The sequence below is a fragment of the Stegodyphus dumicola genome, chromosome 7, assembly GCF_044657685.1.
Source record: "Stegodyphus dumicola isolate Sdum_Otavi_A_Nest chromosome 7, ASM4465768v1".
Lineage (NCBI taxonomy): Eukaryota > Metazoa > Arthropoda > Arachnida > Araneae > Eresidae > Stegodyphus > Stegodyphus dumicola.
In genome coordinates, this window is record NC_140774.1 from 158,400,846 (window position 1) to 158,420,001 (window position 19,156).

The window sequence follows — 19,156 nt, forward strand, 5'->3', positions numbered from 1 at the left end:
GCACAGTTAATTAATACATTCTGTGCTATTTATTAAGATATAATCATTCTCATCAATTTAAAATCAATTTTTATTTCTCTCATATTTTCTTCATGAAGTAATTCGAATTTTTTTATATTTAAAAGTCATTTCGTTGAATAAAATCGAGGTATGAAAAGGAAACGTTTTTAGAAACGGGACATTCCAAGCCTATTCTACGAACCTTCAGAATAATTCAAGATGCTAAACCTCCAGTCTTCGCTCATATTTTATCATTTGAATCTTAACCTAAAGGACAATTATGTGTTTTAAATTTAAACTTTAGAAAAAAAGTAATTTTATTCACTTAAGTAGAAGCGTTTATTGAGAATAAGAATTCAGATATCGTAATTTTAGTAGACACCTTCATCACGTGTATTCCCTAGTGGTGGCTGATAGTGCTATACTTTTAATTTTCTGGACAGAATGTTTATTGTTTACTTTTGTTAATTCTTGAAATAATTCTCTTCTTTCTACACTTACGTTGATAAAAAATCGATTGTAAATATATGTAAAAGGTTTCAACTGGTACTCAGATATCTTTGTAAAATTATATTCAAAAAATGAACCTCAAGATTTGCGAGATTTAATTATGTATTTCATGTACTAATTTACATATCTTTTTAATAAATATAGGCCTATTTTTCAAAACTGTACTTGTAGATTTACTTTTCTTTAAAAGCAGATATCAATTTTTGCTTTAATTGAAAAACTACAAATATCAAGTAAAAGTTTGTTTCGTTTCCTCTTCTTATGATTATTCTTATATGAAGGAATTCAGATTAAAAAATATACAGAGATTTGAGAGCTTTCAAGCATTCAAATTCGAGAAAATTTAGGATTTATTCCATATCTAAAATATATTATTAAAATTCTGATAGGTCAGCATATTCATAAAAATTTACATTAAATTACGAGAATCAAGGATAGGGTCGATTAATTCTAAAATTTCAAAACCAGTCAATCTGTTATCGACTTGATAAATTTTTATCTCGTCCACCTTGTTCCATTGCCACGTTATGTGTAGTTGAAACTGTGAAACCAATTTATTTCATTTATTAAATTGTATTTTTAAGCAAGTTTATTATATTTTAGGTGTATGCAGAGATTATCGATGCTAAATTCTGAATATTATATCTTTCCGTTAAGGTCTTTTTTCAGTTTTTTTTCATATGTATATTTTATAAATGAATTTAACATATGCGATCAAAGCATGTTTATTTTATTTTTTCTCTTATATTTTAATTCGTATTGATTCGAATTAAATTCATATTAAATGAGAAAAAGATTATTTTCTTCTGTTAGCGAAATATTTTTAAAACAGCTGTAATATGCATTTATTGCGTTTGTTTTGTCGAGAAGAAACTAATAGTTTTTGGCTGCAAACCGCAAATTTTAAGAAATTTTTAATATATTTATTTATGTTTCTCTTTCTCATGAAATATGATATCTTTTAATCAACACCAAGTAAATATATTTCGGTGAACTGAAAATTTCACTCATTTTAAAAAGACAATCATATATCAAGAGATGCTTCATTTTCATTACGTGATGCGTTTTTCCAGTCCTAAGTAGAAAATAGGTCTGCAAACATTTTCTTTGATTAAAATTTAGTCTTGCAAGCCTTCATAAAAATATGCGCATAATTTTATTAATAAACAAAAAACTGATATAATCACGAAATATAATCTGAATGTTTTCATATTAGTCACGGTAATAAAATAACTAATGACTTTATGAAAAGATGGCTATAAAAATTACGTAACAGTTAACATGTCATTTATATTATTTTTGATACGAATCTTCCTTCATTTCATTATTATATCATGCCAGAAAATCTAACTAACTTTTCTTTCCAGTTAACGTACGATGAGTAACTTTCCTTTTCTCTGAGAATTTAAATAGTATCATCATTCGCATTGAATTCCATTTAAATTTCATCTATCTCGAAAATTCATATTAAAATTCCGATAGTTGTTTTATATCCATATTCGGGATTTATATCTGCATTATTTTACATGTTTCATTCAAAGTTAAATTTGTTGCCATATGTACATAAAGTAATTACATATTTATTACGTGGAACCTTTCATTAAGATATTTGACCCCTTATATTATCTATTTCTGCCGTCTAACCGGTGTAGAGTACCTGACTACCGTAAACGATGGACCCGGGCTGGAATCCTGGAGTAGGCGTGGTTGTAATTGTTCGTCCTTTCAATAGGAACTCACCTGTTAGGTGCTTCCATAACGAAATGGCCACCACTTCTCGCTCGTCTAGTGGCGCAAGGCTATTGGTTATTAAATAAAGGGTGTGGCCTTTTAAAAATATTATGTATGTCTAAAAGAGTGGAATAAATTTCTCTACTGTGCTTTTTAAGCAAAAATTTGTTTTAAGTAGCAAATAAATAAAGCTAATTTCTCGTAGAAAAATATTAGAGAAGTTCTACATTTTAAAATAATGCAAAATTTAATTAAACTGAAAACATATATGCTATCGATACTTTAAAGAAAGTTGCTTGCTTTCAAGAAGGTTGCACTTGTGATATTTAAAAATGATTATGTGTTGCCAGTTCTCGCAAAAAGATATGGCATTAAATGTATTGCCAGATTTCAAAGCTCTTATGGCGGATTTTTGTTTACGTTTTGCTTCAGAATCAAATATCCCCAGTCTTCCCTACTATATTAAGCATATGTACTTTTGCTTTTTGCTATTGAGATGTTTCCTGCTACTTATGTGTGGTTCTGTTCTGATTACATAGAATTTTGTGGATTTGTTGCACAAAATCAGCAGACACTGTGAGAGGTACCTCATTCAAAATGCTAATAAAGTTGTTCATTGCCAAAGCTGGGCATGTCTTTCTCCTCAAGTTCAGAAAAGGATTAAGGATGGTGAGTTATATTTTAGTACTATACATTTTTGCTTTTATTTTCCTAATAAATAGCAAAATATCCAGTTATCATGCAAAACTAAGGGTTCATATTTATAGCCTTTTGTATTGCTCTAAGATGGATAATTAATGAAGAAAATTAATTGAAGGCTGCATTGCTGATAGTGGTGTGTTTATAGGAAGTTAGCAGTGACAGATATAACTGTGCTAATTCTGGGAATATACAGCATTTTTTTCATATATAATTACAATTTGTTTAGTAAAAGTAATGAAATTTAACTTTTTTTCAACTTTATGTTTCTTATGCTGTAACATTACAGGTATTTATCATTTATTTTTTTCAGTAATTTGATCTATTTAAAATGAAATGTGTTAAATTGCTCACATTAATTTTCTTCTTCAAATTTACAGTAATATGTATAATTCTTGTTATTTTATTAAAATAATAAAAAATGCCTTTTTTAAAATTTGTTTTTAAAATACAAATATTAATTTACTTTCTAATATTAATGTTAGTAGTAATGTCGAAATTATATAAAAAATGAAGAAATGTAAGAAATAGTATAAGAAATGAAAATATAAGAAATTTTTTGTGTAGAAATTTCAAACTTATGAAACTTAAAAGCATTCGTGTCTGAGGGCTTTAACATTGTTCAGTACTATCATCTAAAAAATTCTTTCGATGAATTTAAAATTCGGTAACTTAAATTATTTTAGTCTTAAAAAAATTATAGAGATTATTTCCATACTTAAATATTTCACATATTTTTGTTTATGTTTTGTAAAAAAATTATTTCTATGTTTTTTTATTTAGCTGCAGTTATTGTCTTTGAATTCGAAAAACCAACAGCTCCACCTCCACGTCTGTCCAGTTTACAGAGGGTAAGATTTCTTAATAAAACAAAAAAATTTCTCAACTTTCTTTCTAAACATGAAACTTATTAACAACAAAATGTTATTATGCCTAGTTAGTTATTAACTAAGAAAAGATTGGTATTCTATAAATTCTTTTCTATATGGGTGTCTCTGTACTTTAGATAGTTGATTCCATAAAGATATTGTTTTCCTCTTCGTACAAAACGCAGCTTTAGTGAGAACGTAAATAATGTTGCGTGCTCGTAATAGATTGAATGCACAAAGGTCCGACTTCAAAATTTTGGAATTTTCCAGAGAAATATACTTTTACAAGTGTTCTCAGTATCACAGAATACAACCAGTAGTTACATTTCAGGCTACTAAGAGCGTTAAACACAACGCAATGCAAAACGCATCTAACTAGAAAGCTAACCCAGACATATTTCCGATCTCATGCTGAACTAACAACTCACAATAATAACAAGAACAACTGACAGCAGATGCTCTGTCTTGCCTTATATAGTTTTCACTCGGCCGCCGAGATATTTCTAGTACTCTTTATTTCTCATATTAAATGCTTTGCTTCTCGAAAATATTGGAAGGCAATATTAGTATCGAATTACGGTTGCATCTAATATAGTGATCTATTAGATTTATTTAGTTACAATATATATTACGGTAATACAGGGATCGGACCAAAATGTCGCCAAATGGTGGCGACTTTTGGCGATTTCTCACCAAATCTGGAAGCAAAATAAGTTGCCAAAACCGATGCCGGCGTGGCGATATCTCGCCAATTACCGAGATATCCATTTACATAATGTTAAATGGACGTGCCCCTGTATTCTTAATTTTCTGGCATAGCTCGTCTCTTTAAATTTTTCATGTTGCATAATACAAAAGAAATACAACAGTTTTACTTCTAATTTCACTAAAATTACCTATCTAAGTATAAAATTTTGGAATTTTCCAGAGAAATATACTTTTACAGGTGTTCTCAGTATCACAGAATACAACCAGTAGTTACATTTCAGGCTACTAAGAGCGTTAAACACAACGCAATGCAAAACGCATCTAACTAGAAAGCTAACCCAGACATATCTCCGATCTCATGCTGAACTAACAACTCACAATAATAACAAGAACAACTGACAGCAGATGCTCTGTCTTGCCTTATATAGTTTTCACTCGGCCGCCGAGATATTTCTAGTACTCTTTATTTCTCATATTAAATGCTTTGCTTCTCGAAAATATTGGAAGGCAATATTAGTATCGAATTACGGTTGCATCTAATATAGTGATCTATTAGATTTATTTAGTTACAATATATATTACGGTAATACAGGGATCGGACCAAAATGTCGCCAAATGGTGGCGACTTTTGGCGATTTCTCACCAAATCTGGAAGCAAAATAAGTTGCCAAAACCGATGCCGGCGTGGCGATATCTCGCCAATTACCGAGATATCCATTTACATAATGTTAAATGGACGTGCCCCTGTATTCTTAATTTTCTGGCATAGCTCGTCTCTTTAAATTTTTCATGTTGCATAATACAAAAGAAATACAACAGTTTTACTTCTAATTTCACTAAAATTACCTATCTAAGTATAAAATTTGTAGCCATTATATGTAACTATGAGAAGGCACGCAATAAATATACGCCTGGTTTTTAATTCAGTTTGGATTGAGAGTGCATGATGATCTTGGAAAAAGGTTGAAATACTTAATTTGGGGGAATATTACAATAATTTCATCAGAAGGGAATAAGAAGTTTATTTTGAATTTTTTATGGAACTTTAAAAAATATTTTGTACGTATATTATAAAGAGGTGCGGGTAACATAAAGGAGAAGAATTATAATTTGCTGATAAATAAGTATTTATACATTGAACTGTTCACGAAAGTACGTAAAGAACTGATTTTTAAATTTAATTATTATTATATATCTTTTGACTTTTAAGACCTTTTTCAAAACTGGGAGTACATTATATGTAAAAGCTTCACTATTTTATTTATATTCAATTATATAAAAAATTGAAAAATGATATTTTTAAGCAAAGAGCGATGTAACTGCAGAAAAGTTTAAAAGACGTGCACGCAGTGTACGTCTAATGCTATTTTTGGCAATAATTTTCTTCATTCATCAGAGATTATCTCTAAAAATCAAATTATTTTTTAAGATTATATTAAAGCATTACTTTGAAAAATTGCAGAAGACTGTAACCAATTCTTTAATATAAACTCTGTTGTTAATATGAACTACAATAGACTCACTCTAGCAACGAGGGTGCTCTCTGGTGAGTAGCCAGAGAAAGACTTCAGTAAATGCCAAGTGATGAACCTGCTAGGTTGTATCAGACTCTTGCTCTGTAATATTCTTAAAATTATATGTGATGTCTGTGTGTAAGTTAAACCTGTTAATAAATTATTATTACACTATAAAGAACTCTTTTATAACCCCATCCAACTCGACCCACCACAAGACTAGATTATTTTTTTTTCTCCGTAGAACATGGAGTTATGGAAATTTATAAATTATCATTTTTCTTTATACGTAAATTATCATGTTCAGATAAAATTTTCTTTCCTGAATAGAAGGAACTACATAATTTTTAAATTATCTTTTATATTTTATCTTATATATTTTAAATCTGTTTTGCGTAACCGAATTTTTTTGTTACGATATCAGGCGGATGTATGAATTTGAAATTTATGTTCTTGGCATATTTTCATATTAAATGCTTTGCAACAACCAAATGGTTTAGCAATTTGCATGGCCTTTTTCTCTAACTTAATTATATACTGTTTCTCTTAGTCTATTTAATATACTAGACACGTTTAAAATTATTTTTCTTAATTTGTGAGTATTCTAGAATTGATAATTTGTGAAGTATTTAGCTTAGTATCATTTTTAATTGTATCATTGATGAATGATACTAAATGATACTAAAATTAGTATAATTTTTAAAGCTTACTGCCATACAACCGTTGACACTGACAATGGGACTACGTAAGCAATGTATTTAGTAACGAATGATGAAATGAGCCATAAGCAATTATTAACTAGGATGATTGTTTAAAATTGTAAATGGTATTTTGCTTTGATGCAGTTTAGAAACTCTCTTCATTATGGCCGTTAGCATTAGTTCATTCCTTACGTTTTCGTGTGTGTGTCTGATAGATATATTTTTAATATTTTTTTTCAAAATTCTAACCTTATTTAATAAAATTATAAAGAAAATTTATTCTGTATCCTTTATCCTTTTTAAACACTTTTGTATTTTAAAAACTTCTTTGATAATTCTTTATCTCGATATTGTTTTAGGAAAGCTCCTCATAAATAAGTATAATGATAAAGATAAGTTTTCAACTAGCTTCATAAGAAATTAGCATTTAATTTAATTATAATTCTTTAAAAATTAGAATTTTTAATTACTTAATATTTAATTATTAACTGAATCAATATTTAAATATTTAAATAGAGTCAGTTTAAGTCTTTCAAAAGTTTTATGAAAGAACCAACTTCATTGCCTGGATAAATAATACGCCTGTATGTTAAAAATTTCATCTATGTATTTTCTTTGATAGCGTATTCAACGTCTAATATCTAGCACAGTAATTGTTTTCTCTCAGTTTAATGTTATATATGTCTGTAGAATAATCCTACTAATTATGAGGGGGATGAGAGACATTTCGTCGTTCCACCAAGGCATCTTTCAATAGCGATCCGTGGCAAGTGTTTCATTCGTAGAGATGTAAGAACGTTAACTTCCACACGATCTTGTAGCTAAATAGATCTCAGTACTGCCATTTGATGTAGCATAAGATATTTAACTTATATAACTAAAATATATAGCTAAAATTATAACATTATTATTTGCTTAATAAACTAAATGATTTAAAACTAATAAGTATGTAATTTATGTTTTACTTTTATTTTTATAATATATCTAAGTGATCAGAATTTGTAATATATTTAATTGATATAATGTACAATATACCCACTGATAAATTGTATCCATTTTGAAAACTAATCTGATTAATAAAAGATATTTCAAACTCCATATGTGATATATGTAAGAAAATAATAATATAAAAAACATATTAATGATTATTTTTTATATATTAATATAAATTTTTATGCATTAATATAAAAATTATTTATAATTTTTATATATTAATTAAATAATATATAAAAAAGCATAAAAACAAATTGGTAGCTAATTAATTAGTATTAGACTGTTTCTTTATTATTACCCATTGCTTTAATAATTGTTTTATTATTTCAAATGCAATTTCATGGATAAAATTCTTTGTACACGAATAGCATTGCTCTTACAAGAAAAGAAACCTCAGACATATTTAAATTTGGAACTGTTATTGGAAGTACATCAAATTTGAGAGAGTTTGAGTTAAAACTGATATGTATTGATAACTTTATGTATGGAAAGTGAAACTTTGCAAATGATTTATATGAACAACATTTAGCAAGTGTACGGTTATAGCCTAAACTCAGATTGTATTTTGAAGAAATATTTCGAAGGTGTTTTATTCTAACTGAAAATTTAATGCTTAGAGACTAATTAAATGTATAACTTATTAAAAATACTGCATTCATTTACCATAAAACAGTTACATAACTTTTTTATTTAATCCTTTTTTAGAAACTGAAGAAACAGAATGATTCTGAAGATATGAGCTGTTTGGAAAGGTCCACATATCCGAAGAAAGGAAGAAGTGTTCAAGTCAGAAAATCCCAGAGGGATTTGACTTTTACTACCAAAAACAATAATTCCCATCCTAACCAAGATTCAATAGAGAGGAATCCGCAGTGGAGAGAAGCTGACAGTTTAATAAAAAAGGCTGTTTCGCCGATCAAAGAAGAAGCAAATAATGTTTCGGCTGATCAGTCCGCACAAGATATTTCACACGATTTACTTCCTCCTGCATTAAATCCTTATAATTCCTCATTCAAATCTCATTTCTCCAACAAATTATATATTGATGCACATGAAGAAGATAGTTTGCGAGATCTTCAAGATTTACCTCAAGATCAAACTCATTCCCCAAGCCATGGAGACCATGGATCTGAATCTCAGCTAATTTGCAGTGTGGCTTCACTTGATATGGACGACAGTCGAAGTCCTGCTCATTGCAGTGACAATCCTGACAGCCTGGAGGCCAATGAAGAAATCTCATCAGATAGTAAGGATGATCTAGATGCATCAGTTTCTGTTGAAGGTGAGTGCATTATCGGTATGGTGTGTTAACATTATTTCAGTTATTTTAGCCTAATTAATATTAATAGTTAAACAAATTAGTAATCTAGATAGCATAGAAACATGCCAAAGTAAAGCATAAAATTAGCATACTAACAACCTTGTGTTTCACGTATATTTTAGTCAAGACTGTATCGATTTCGACGGCAAACAGGTACAGGTGCCTTTTCATTAATAACAAAGAAATCTGTAACAAAGAACAGCAAAAAATGGCTATACATATTTCGTGCTTTCAAAGTTTGTTCTTCAGGACTTCGCCGGTTGATCGAAGATTTTCTTTCTTATGCATTGATAAAGTCTTAAAAAGTTTTCATCTTGCCCTCAAAGAAGACATTCCGCTGCTAAAAATAACATTAATAACCTTGTCATGTTTCTGTTTCATCCTTCTGTCAGTTACAAGATTGTACTTATTATCCAAAAGTTCAATTTTCAAGTCATTTTCTTCCCTGTCATTAAAACTTATGTTTCGGTTCTTAAAGATTCCATTTCTAATTTTAATTCTTGAGGCATTTATAGCATATCTTGTGAGTGAGATATACCGGCCAAACTAAAATAATGTTAAAGGTTAGGAAATAAAAAACACTAATCTTATGTCCTCAAAGGCGAAATTAAAAAGGTCTTCGATAACTAATCCTAGTTGCAAATTTAATTATTTTTACTTCGAACTGTAAAAATTATCCAAAAATCTTCTATTGGTGAACTGGATTTTCTTGTACCGCGATTATGCATCATGTGCAAGATACCCTGGATGTTCCCGTGTCGACCAGAACCATTTCCCGTCGATTGATTGAACGTGGCCTGCACTCACGATGTCCGTTAAGAAGACCGCCATTGAACCCACATTTCATTTTTTTCTTCGTCGATATGTTATTTTATTAATATATATTATTATTTGCCGATATAATGGCCGGGCCGCAAAAGTATTTGTTGTGGGCCGCATGCGGCCCGCGGGCCGCGAGTTTGACCTCCTTGCTGTAAAGCAACCAACAGAACTCAATGTAAAATTTACTAAAGGTATGATTATAAGAATATGAACCTTTTATCATGCAATAAAATTTGCTAACTCGCTTTAAATACTTTTTTTTTTCTTATCAAAAAGTATCAAATCAAGTCCATCTTTTCTGATGATCTTGTACTGTGGAATCTCTTATTTATCGATTTTCTTAAAATTGCTACACGTATCTTGTACCTGTATCGGTTTAAATAAAATACAATTTAATTTTGTAATTTTTGATAGATTGAGATTTATAAAAGTGCTAACACACACCCTCCTATTTCAGAAGTCAAACAACAAAAATCAGCGTTATATTTACAAAATTTTCACAGGACTAGTTTCGATGGACTAGTTTCGCAAAATGCATTTTGCGGTTTTGTAGCTGAAGATGGTGGTTCGGTAAAACCATCGAAACTAGTCCTGTGAAAATTTTGTAAATATAACGCTGATTTTTGTTGTTTGACTTCTGAATTAGTATTTATTCGGCGTGTTATTGTGTCTTAATTACACCCTCCTATGTTTGGTCAACCGACTGTTTCGAACAACAACTGCTTGGAATAATAAATATCTTCGGCAAAAAAGATACTCATTTTACGTCTCCCAAAGAATCGACTATCTGCATCAAAACTTCATTCCTCTTTTTCATCTTCTCTTCATGAAGTATCTTTTTAAATTCGCATTGATAATGAGCAAACTACAGTTGACAGCTAGGAAGCTGTCAACTGTGGTTTGCTCATTTTACGTCACGTAACAAAGCACAAAAATTGTACGTAAGAGCAGAGTCGTACCAAGATATTTTTTCACCTGACGCAGGGTAAATACACATGTATATATATATATATATGAAGGGTAAATGCGCGCCCTTATATGTATCGAAATAGCTATATTTGTATTAAACAATAGTAGGACTTGGCGCTATACCAATTGACCATCATGGTAGAGGGATGATGCCCACGCCCTCCGTCACGTATTAAACAATAGTAAATGTATTAGATCAAAATACCATAATTCTTATAGCATAAGTATACCATAATTCTTAAATTAATTTTAATCGTAGCTTTATAAATTCAGAAAAAAAATATAACCAATTATTTATAACTGTCAAATGAATATGTTAAAAAATTCTTTTTTGATAAATAGGAAATAACATCGAAATGCACATTGCATTAATTTCCAGGCTTTCTTGCAGTTCTTTTGTTTTATTAATTTAAGTTTGCCGAAGCTTATTTCCCTTAATAATGACTGAAAAATATAAAAACATAATTAAAGTAATTTTCGAATTCGTATAGCCAAGTTGTCGCCCTTTCTAGGGTTCACCTCACTTGCCTCACCCTTGTCCCGGCTCTGCATAAGAGTTATTCTTCCTAAATTTTCTCATGTGTGATAGCAGCTTAATTGTTATAGCTGGGAGTACAATACAGGGAATATTGAATGTAATATGATTAGATAAATAACTATTAAGTTAATTCCTTATATTAAAGACATATATGTAAAACGTACCGATGATAATCTAAGTTCGAAAATTTTTTTGAATAGCATCAAGGTTAAGAGTAATGCTTATTTGTAACCTAAATCATACTTTAATCAAATGAATTCTCTATATGTAATACTTTAAGTTTTTTTAATTCATTTTTATTCTTTCAGATATATCGAATCAGGAAAAGGGTTTGAACGAAGCTCCTGAAGTTATTGGGAAGAATTTTGAGATAGCAGATATGAAAAAAGATGAAAAGGAGACTAAAATCGTGAAATCAAATATTTCATCTGCATCTTCGTTACCTAAGCCTACACTATCTGTACCCGTAAGAGATAAAGTGCCTGTTTTACATCCATTAATTCAACATACCAGTGAGATAAATGCTCAGAGTAAAATAAGCTGTGATAAGTCCCCAACTAGAAAAGCTCATGGAAAATCTCTTGTCCCATTAGCGAAGTTGCATACTTCAGAAGACAAAAAATCTCCCATATCTCCAGACACTAGAAGTAAAGATCTTGTGGCAGAAATTGATGCTGATTCTCGCATGGTCAACCATTGCCTCCAAGAGGCAGAAATGTTGGAACAACAGTTATCTCGCAAACTTCAAAGGCAACACCAAGACGGCTCATCAAGCATTTCTCATTACATACAAAAGAGCTCTTCAAAAACTCATTTAGTTTCTGAAAACAACAAATCTTCAAAAAACACTGGCTCACGGCTTCAGAAAGCTTCTTCTACTAGTCAAATAAAAAATCTTGTAGGTTCACCAAGAGGAAGAAGCCCTGGTAGAGCTGTTAAAAGTAACGCATCAAGCCCTTCTATTGGGCATCCTCCTCGTATTTTGAGGTGTAGTGACTCTGCAAAAGAGAGAGTTCCTTCTAGAAAATCTTCACAGTCCCCTAAAGGTAGCACAACCCCTATGCCAAGGTCTCTAAGGTCTATGGAGAGCATTGCTAAGCAGTTACCTATTTCATCTACTAATGTATTAAAACGAGTGTCGCAAAGGTCAAATAGGTCCAAAGCCATCACTGTGAATAATGTTCGAACTCCTATTATAGGGCCAAAATAGCTCCTACTAAAGCTATTTTATAAGCACAGTATGTCTATATATAATAATTTATGTTGCAGAAACTCAGCACAATTTTTAGAGAAATCTATATATGTACATATTTTTGTTTCTATGCATCATTTACCCGTAATGTGTGTGTATTGACATTTAAAAAAAGGAATAAGTATTGAAATGTTATAAAGCAGCGTAAGTCGTAGTAATGTTTCAATAGTTTTATTTAGAAGACATATAAATTGAAAACAAAATTATTATGTGTATTAAGATGTGTGTTAACTTTCTAAGCATTTCAAGGCTTTTCTTATTTATAAAAGGAAGTATTTATTTGTACTTTTTATTTTTAGTCAGGTGTAGTTTGTACGAAACAGGAAGTATGATAGATTTTGCACTTAAAAATATTTTTAATCTGTTTCCTCTTAAGTATACCTTTTTGGTTTTAGATTTTTCTTCTGCTTTTTCTTGTTTCTGTATCCTAAAGATTATTTTGTAGACAATTGTTAAAGAACTATCCAGAAATAAACTCTAGCCACTGTCTTGTTCGCAATACTTACATTCTCATATTTATTATTTTTTAAATGCTGATACGTAATGAAAAAATACATCTTCATGCAAAAAAAAGGAAGAAGAAAGCTTGCTAATGGTTCCTACTAATAAAAAATTATTAAGAATTTTAATTTATATTATTATTTATACTATAACATGTAAAAATAATATGTGTTGGTATATTTTTGGATTTTTTATGCAATAGCAAGTTGCTTTCTTCTTGTAGAATTTATTTAAAGGAAAAATGAATTTATTTAAATTAATTTAGATTAATTAAAATAGCTATTTAAATTAATTGTAATTAATTAAAATAGCTATGGTAATTATATCATTATTTATAAAATATATTAATTTTAATTATAAATTATATTATTGTATTTATTAATTATTTAATTATTATATAATTATATATGGATTTATTTATTAATTAAAATAAATATAATTTTTATTTTCATTTTTTCTTTATCATTATAAATGGAAATAAAATACTCTGTGTACTTTTTTTACGCGAACAGAAAAATAATTTTGTGATTGTAGAATTTATTAAAAGAAAATTTAAGCTTCTTTTAGTTTTATATGATAATATCATTTATTCTCGTTTTTCTTCTTTTTATAACGTTGAGGCTTCTTTCAAATAATGCAACTGAAGATATTGTAATGCTATTTATAATCATCAAAACTATAAAAAATTATAAATCAACCATTTTTGCTCCAGTAAATGTTATACATTTATTGGAGAAAAAGCTTATTATATATTTAATGGAGCATAATATAATGACATAATAATTTATTATTATTATTGTTATTATATATAATAATTTATTATTATTATTATTGTTATTATATATAATAATTTATTATTATTTAACATAATGATAATTTATAATAATATAATAATAATGTGTTGGAACAAAATATCATATAATTTATTATATATTTATTAGAGCATAATATGATATATTACATTCCAAAAGAAAAAATGGAAAATTTCCTTAAATCTGCGTGTAGGATTTTTTTGCGAAATTTATTTCTTATAAAATTAATTTATGCATGATATCACATTCTGCTCATATTTCATTAATAAGAATTTTAAAAATTTCTTGTTAGCATTTAAGAAGATAGTCAGAAATCCTATGTTCAGACATTTATTAGTAATAAGAGAATATTATAATAGTAGAGTTATCGTTTCACATCATATTGTAGATATGCTCATTAGTGTTAATATAAACATACTAAAGCTAGTCATGTAAGAATAGTGTCATTATTTTGTTTCTCAAAGTGGTGCTACTTTTGTGTTTATGCATGTTAATAATTTTATTTCATAATTTGTTATTCCTTTTTAAATAATTATTCCTGAATTTTTATTAATGACGTAGTCTTTTTAAAATATAATAAATTATTAAAGTAGTCATTTTGTTTTCAATATTTATTTATACTGCCGTTACCTTTTAAGTTAAGTTATGAAAGCTTCATAGTTAGTTCAAGTACAAAGTAAACAGAGCCTTAAATTTTTAACTGTAGAAGTTATCAAATATGTTAAACGAAAACTTATTTCAACTCTTTAGTGATCTTTAGTGCTGCATTATTCTACCCCATTTGATTTAATGGAGAACTCTCTGCTGTAGGGTTTGATAAGCAAAACTTTTTATGTATTAATTGTTAAATTAATTTCTGCATATTTACAGTCAGGATAGTCATATATCCAGTCAGTTTATAGTCATATTTACAATCCTATGAAATTATAAGATAATTTCTGCAGCTGCTTTGATAATTTTTATTACAACAATGTATGATTTTATTTATCGGAAGCAACATTTTTTGCGTCACATTGAAAAATGGTATTTTTGGGGAGATTTATGTATTTTATAATATTTGGAACAATATGAAAATAATAAATGACATCAAAGACATTTCCGAGAAAAGTTACACTATAAGCAACACCAATAACATGTCTCGCATATGCAGATCCCAGAATAAAATGGGATGTCAGACAGCAATGAATTTTTTTAATTGTTTGCTACTGCTGCTGTTTTTGTCAAGTTAATAACCTCAGGGACCTAATAAAATTATAACATTTTTATATCATTATTTACGTCTTTATCTGTTGTATTTATTTTCTATGTTATCGTCGTTTCATTTCATTTTTTATTTTAAATTAGCACCTATTGTTTTAGCCGTTGACAATTTATTTCCCTTTATGCACAAGTATTTCAACTTTTTTATAAAAGTATTTTCATTGCTTTAAAATAATTATTTTCCTCTTGTGATGTGTATAATATATAATTGCGCAAAATAGGAAAGATTATGTTTTGTTGAATTTAACACAAAATACGTATCGGTTGCTTTACAGCAAAGGAAAGAGATGGCAAACTTGAATATCTGTGTTGGTAAAAAGGAACACAATTTGGTAAATCTTACTTTGTTCATGATTAAATATTCAATTAACAATCCATATTATTATAATTTACAATCCATATTTTCTTGTATTTTGTTAAAAGAAATTGTTTAGTAAATATTATTTTAATTAATTATTTAAAAAATTATTCTGTTATTCATAAAACTGATAAAATTAATCTTACTGTTTTCATAATTGTGTAAAAAAAAAAGAATTTTGTGGTCAAAACTTTTACCTTATATTATATGAGTACATTTATTTGTAATAAATTCATGTTCAGTGATATGATGCATTTACAATATTAGTTGCGAACATTATTTAAACTTAAATATAATTTTGTTATGTAACTTTAACGTTCTTAAAAGTTGTATTAATTCTAAATTCATGGAAAGTTGTGCAAATTTTTGCTTACTTGGAAAGTAGAATAATGTTGCATATTTATTTTACTTCCGATTGCCACCAGATGAATGCACAAATTGATTTAAATTCTGAACATATATTGCAAAGTCTAATGCGTTCTTTCATGCAACAGATTTTCCATTTTATAGACATTATGGAGCAGAAGTGAATGTATTTCATATTACAAGCAAGCACATTTGTCATTCGATAAATTATTTCTTCTAATACTTCTGATCTCATTTAAAAGTACATAAAAACAGGTTAGGTTAGGTTATTTAATCACGGCAAAGCCTCTAGGGCTATCTGCCTAAGGGGAGGGATACCTTCGTGGAGGACTTTCTAAGGGAAACTGGCTCGTATACACGTTACACATGGAGAAAACGACGAAAACACCCATGCAGCCAGCCCGTTCGCGGAATTCGAACCTTGGACCGAACTACTTGTGTTCAGCGACTTTACCGCTCGGCCGCTGGTGGGCTCCCACAGAAAAACAGGATTTTTATATATTCACGTTTAAGATCAGAACTACATAAAAAAATCTGTGTAATTAATTGAAATAAAATTACAAAATATTATATACTATTAGCTTTAGAAAGAGATGTTTTACACAGTATACTTTGTAATAACTTCAATATTTATGTTTATTGTAACCATTCAAGTAGGTTTAGGAAAATTTTGTAATTCAGTTAAAGTGTTTCTTTGGATTCTGTGTAATTCTTTATCAAAGGATACATTTTATGTGTGTTACTGTATCAGAAAGCTGAAAAATTGTTTAAAATTTAAATGGATTTTGTAGATAATTGTCTAGCCTAAATTAGCGTTAAGTTCAATAATGTTTCCGATATGTAATTCTCTTTGTTCATTTTCTGTAAAATTATCTGGTTGCTTTAATTTCTTTTTTATATATACGCTTTTGTGAAAACATGTGCTTCCATATACTATATTTGATACATACATCAACTTTAAATCTTCTGTCTTGTATTAATACTTTTAATTTATAAATTTTTCTTATATATTTATGGTGCTGCATTTTTATGTAATTCTTCTAAAAATATAAAATTTTTGATCTTGTGAATTCGTAATAATGGCATTTTAATTCATGCCATTTTTCAGATTCCAAATTAAAATAATTTTTGTTTTACATTAAATAATGTTTTACAAATGGTATATTGACAAACTATACATTTTTGGTGAAATGGTGCTTTAGCAGGAGAATAGTGTGTAGCGTGTTTCGAAAAATTCGGGAATCGGTACTTGTGTATTAGCCGAGCGCAAATGTTTTATCCCTATTCACATCGATGAGAGATGATAAATGATCAACTTAGTAGTCGTATCAAAAGCGCAAGCAATGCGAGAAACAAATTGAAATTTGAAGTTATAATTTTGGGGATCTTTATAATTATATGCTGCACTAAGCGGGAAAATGACAAAGGGTGGGTTTTTTTTTTTTTTTTTTTTATTGAAAACTTTAGACTACATTTTAACGCTTCAAAAAAGAAATTTCTATTAAAATGTTTTGATTTTTTTTAAATGTTAAAATAACTTAAAAAGTCTGAAAATTTTTAATTTTAAAAAATCGCAGTTGATTTTGTATTTAGATTTTAATTTAATACCTGAAACAGTGCTAGGCTAATTTGTCTAGATAGGCGTACTGTTTGAAGAATTAATCATACGCAACGTAAAATCATTACATTAAAAATATGCTGTTCAAAATAGTGGTGGCAAACTTAACTTTTTACGATTATAAATTAGAAGTTTTTATAATATTATTTTACCATAAAATAACAAAATATGAAAATTTTGCCTTATTTAACAAAGAAAAAATTTAATTATTTTAAAGATGCAGCACTACACATTTTTTATTGGATCACATACCAACGAAATTTGCGATAATGTTAAGAAAACGGTGATTCAAATTTAATCATCGAAGTGGACGAAAGCTTTCTGTCTTGAACGTAAAACTAAGTTAACCATATGCTTCTTCACTGCAACAGATATTCGCTGCTGTCTTCAGGAACTAATGAGTACGCTCAATTAAAGATCCATTTTATATTTAAATACTTTGAAATCTGCACAATAGAATTTAAAAACAGTTCGTTTTGTAGACATCGGAATTATTGCAAATAAGTTTCATACGCCGGGAAGTGGCGATTAGCCAAATATAAGACCCTTGTATTTTAATTTAATAAGGATGCCATATTTGGCAATTTATCATAATTCCTCAATAGCGCGAAACCATTTTACCTTTCGCTAGTAGACAAGTACTCGATAATCTTGTAATCAGATTAATAGTTAAATTATTCATTTAAATATGTATGAAAACTTTTAATATTATAGTATCTGCTTAAATCAATTTTATATTAAGAACGCAAATGTGAATACTGTTCTAGTGAAACAATTAACGCTTTTTTAAACGGGAATATAGTCTTATATATGAACGATGTTACTAAATAAAATATTTAAAATGCAAAAATTAAGTAGAAGAAGAGTTTATTAGTTAAAAGTTTCAAAAGAACACCATCAGCAGTGGAAAGAACATTATCCATTTTTTAAAGAGAAAGACAACTGAACTTTTGTTTCTTTTGACCGCTGATGAAGAGTGGATTTAATACATCTAGATGGTTATTCACTTACATCTTGAGTACGTTTAGCATTTTCTAGTTTGCGGCAATTTCTAGATATCTTCTTCCATTTAGTATCACTGAGGCCCTAGGCCCAAGTTCCTTTTTGAATTAACTTTTCAATATCTGAATTTTGTATGCTTATATGTGAGAGAATAAGAATAAGAAACTAAGATAAACTTTTACGTGCTATTAAATTTCATGCTAATGTTACAATTACATTATATTAAGCTAAACATATAATTATCAAAATTTAGTAAAATAATGTAAGCAAAATATTATTAAAGTGGTATTTGTCATACGAGAAAGGCTAATGAAACATATAACAAAAGGAACTTTTCTTTTAGCCTCATAAACTCGGCGTTGTTGCTAAACTGCGAAAAGCCGCCAAATACGCTTTCCAGTTAAAATGAAAAGTCACAAAATGGCGGTTTGGAAATTTTCAGTATGGTTAGTAAATTTTTAGAATGTCTAATAATTTCATTTTTTGATATGGTGATAACAAGTCAATAAGCATTTTCATATGCCCATTAACGATGAATAAATAAATGCATAAATATTACAACGATTTAATTAATACGTTTCGAAAGAAAAAGTATAGATTTCTATCACTTAA

The 19,156-nt window shown here is 28.6% G+C and overlaps 1 protein-coding gene across 1 annotated transcript in view; it reads left to right on the forward strand.

Annotated features, from left to right (window-relative positions):
* Positions 1-13,385, forward strand: part of LOC118198421 (uncharacterized) — a 50,780-nt gene extending 37,395 nt beyond the window's left edge. Inside the window, exons 10-13 of the mRNA XM_085820977.1 lie at positions 2,781-2,910; positions 3,724-3,791; positions 8,431-9,007; positions 11,684-13,385. Of these exons, the coding sequence (XP_085677103.1) occupies positions 2,781-2,910; positions 3,724-3,791; positions 8,431-9,007; positions 11,684-12,585 (1,677 nt within the window). The 3' untranslated portion in view covers positions 12,586-13,385. The remainder of the gene's footprint in view (positions 1-2,780; positions 2,911-3,723; positions 3,792-8,430; positions 9,008-11,683) is intronic.
* Positions 13,386-19,156: the final 5,771 nt, after the last annotated feature.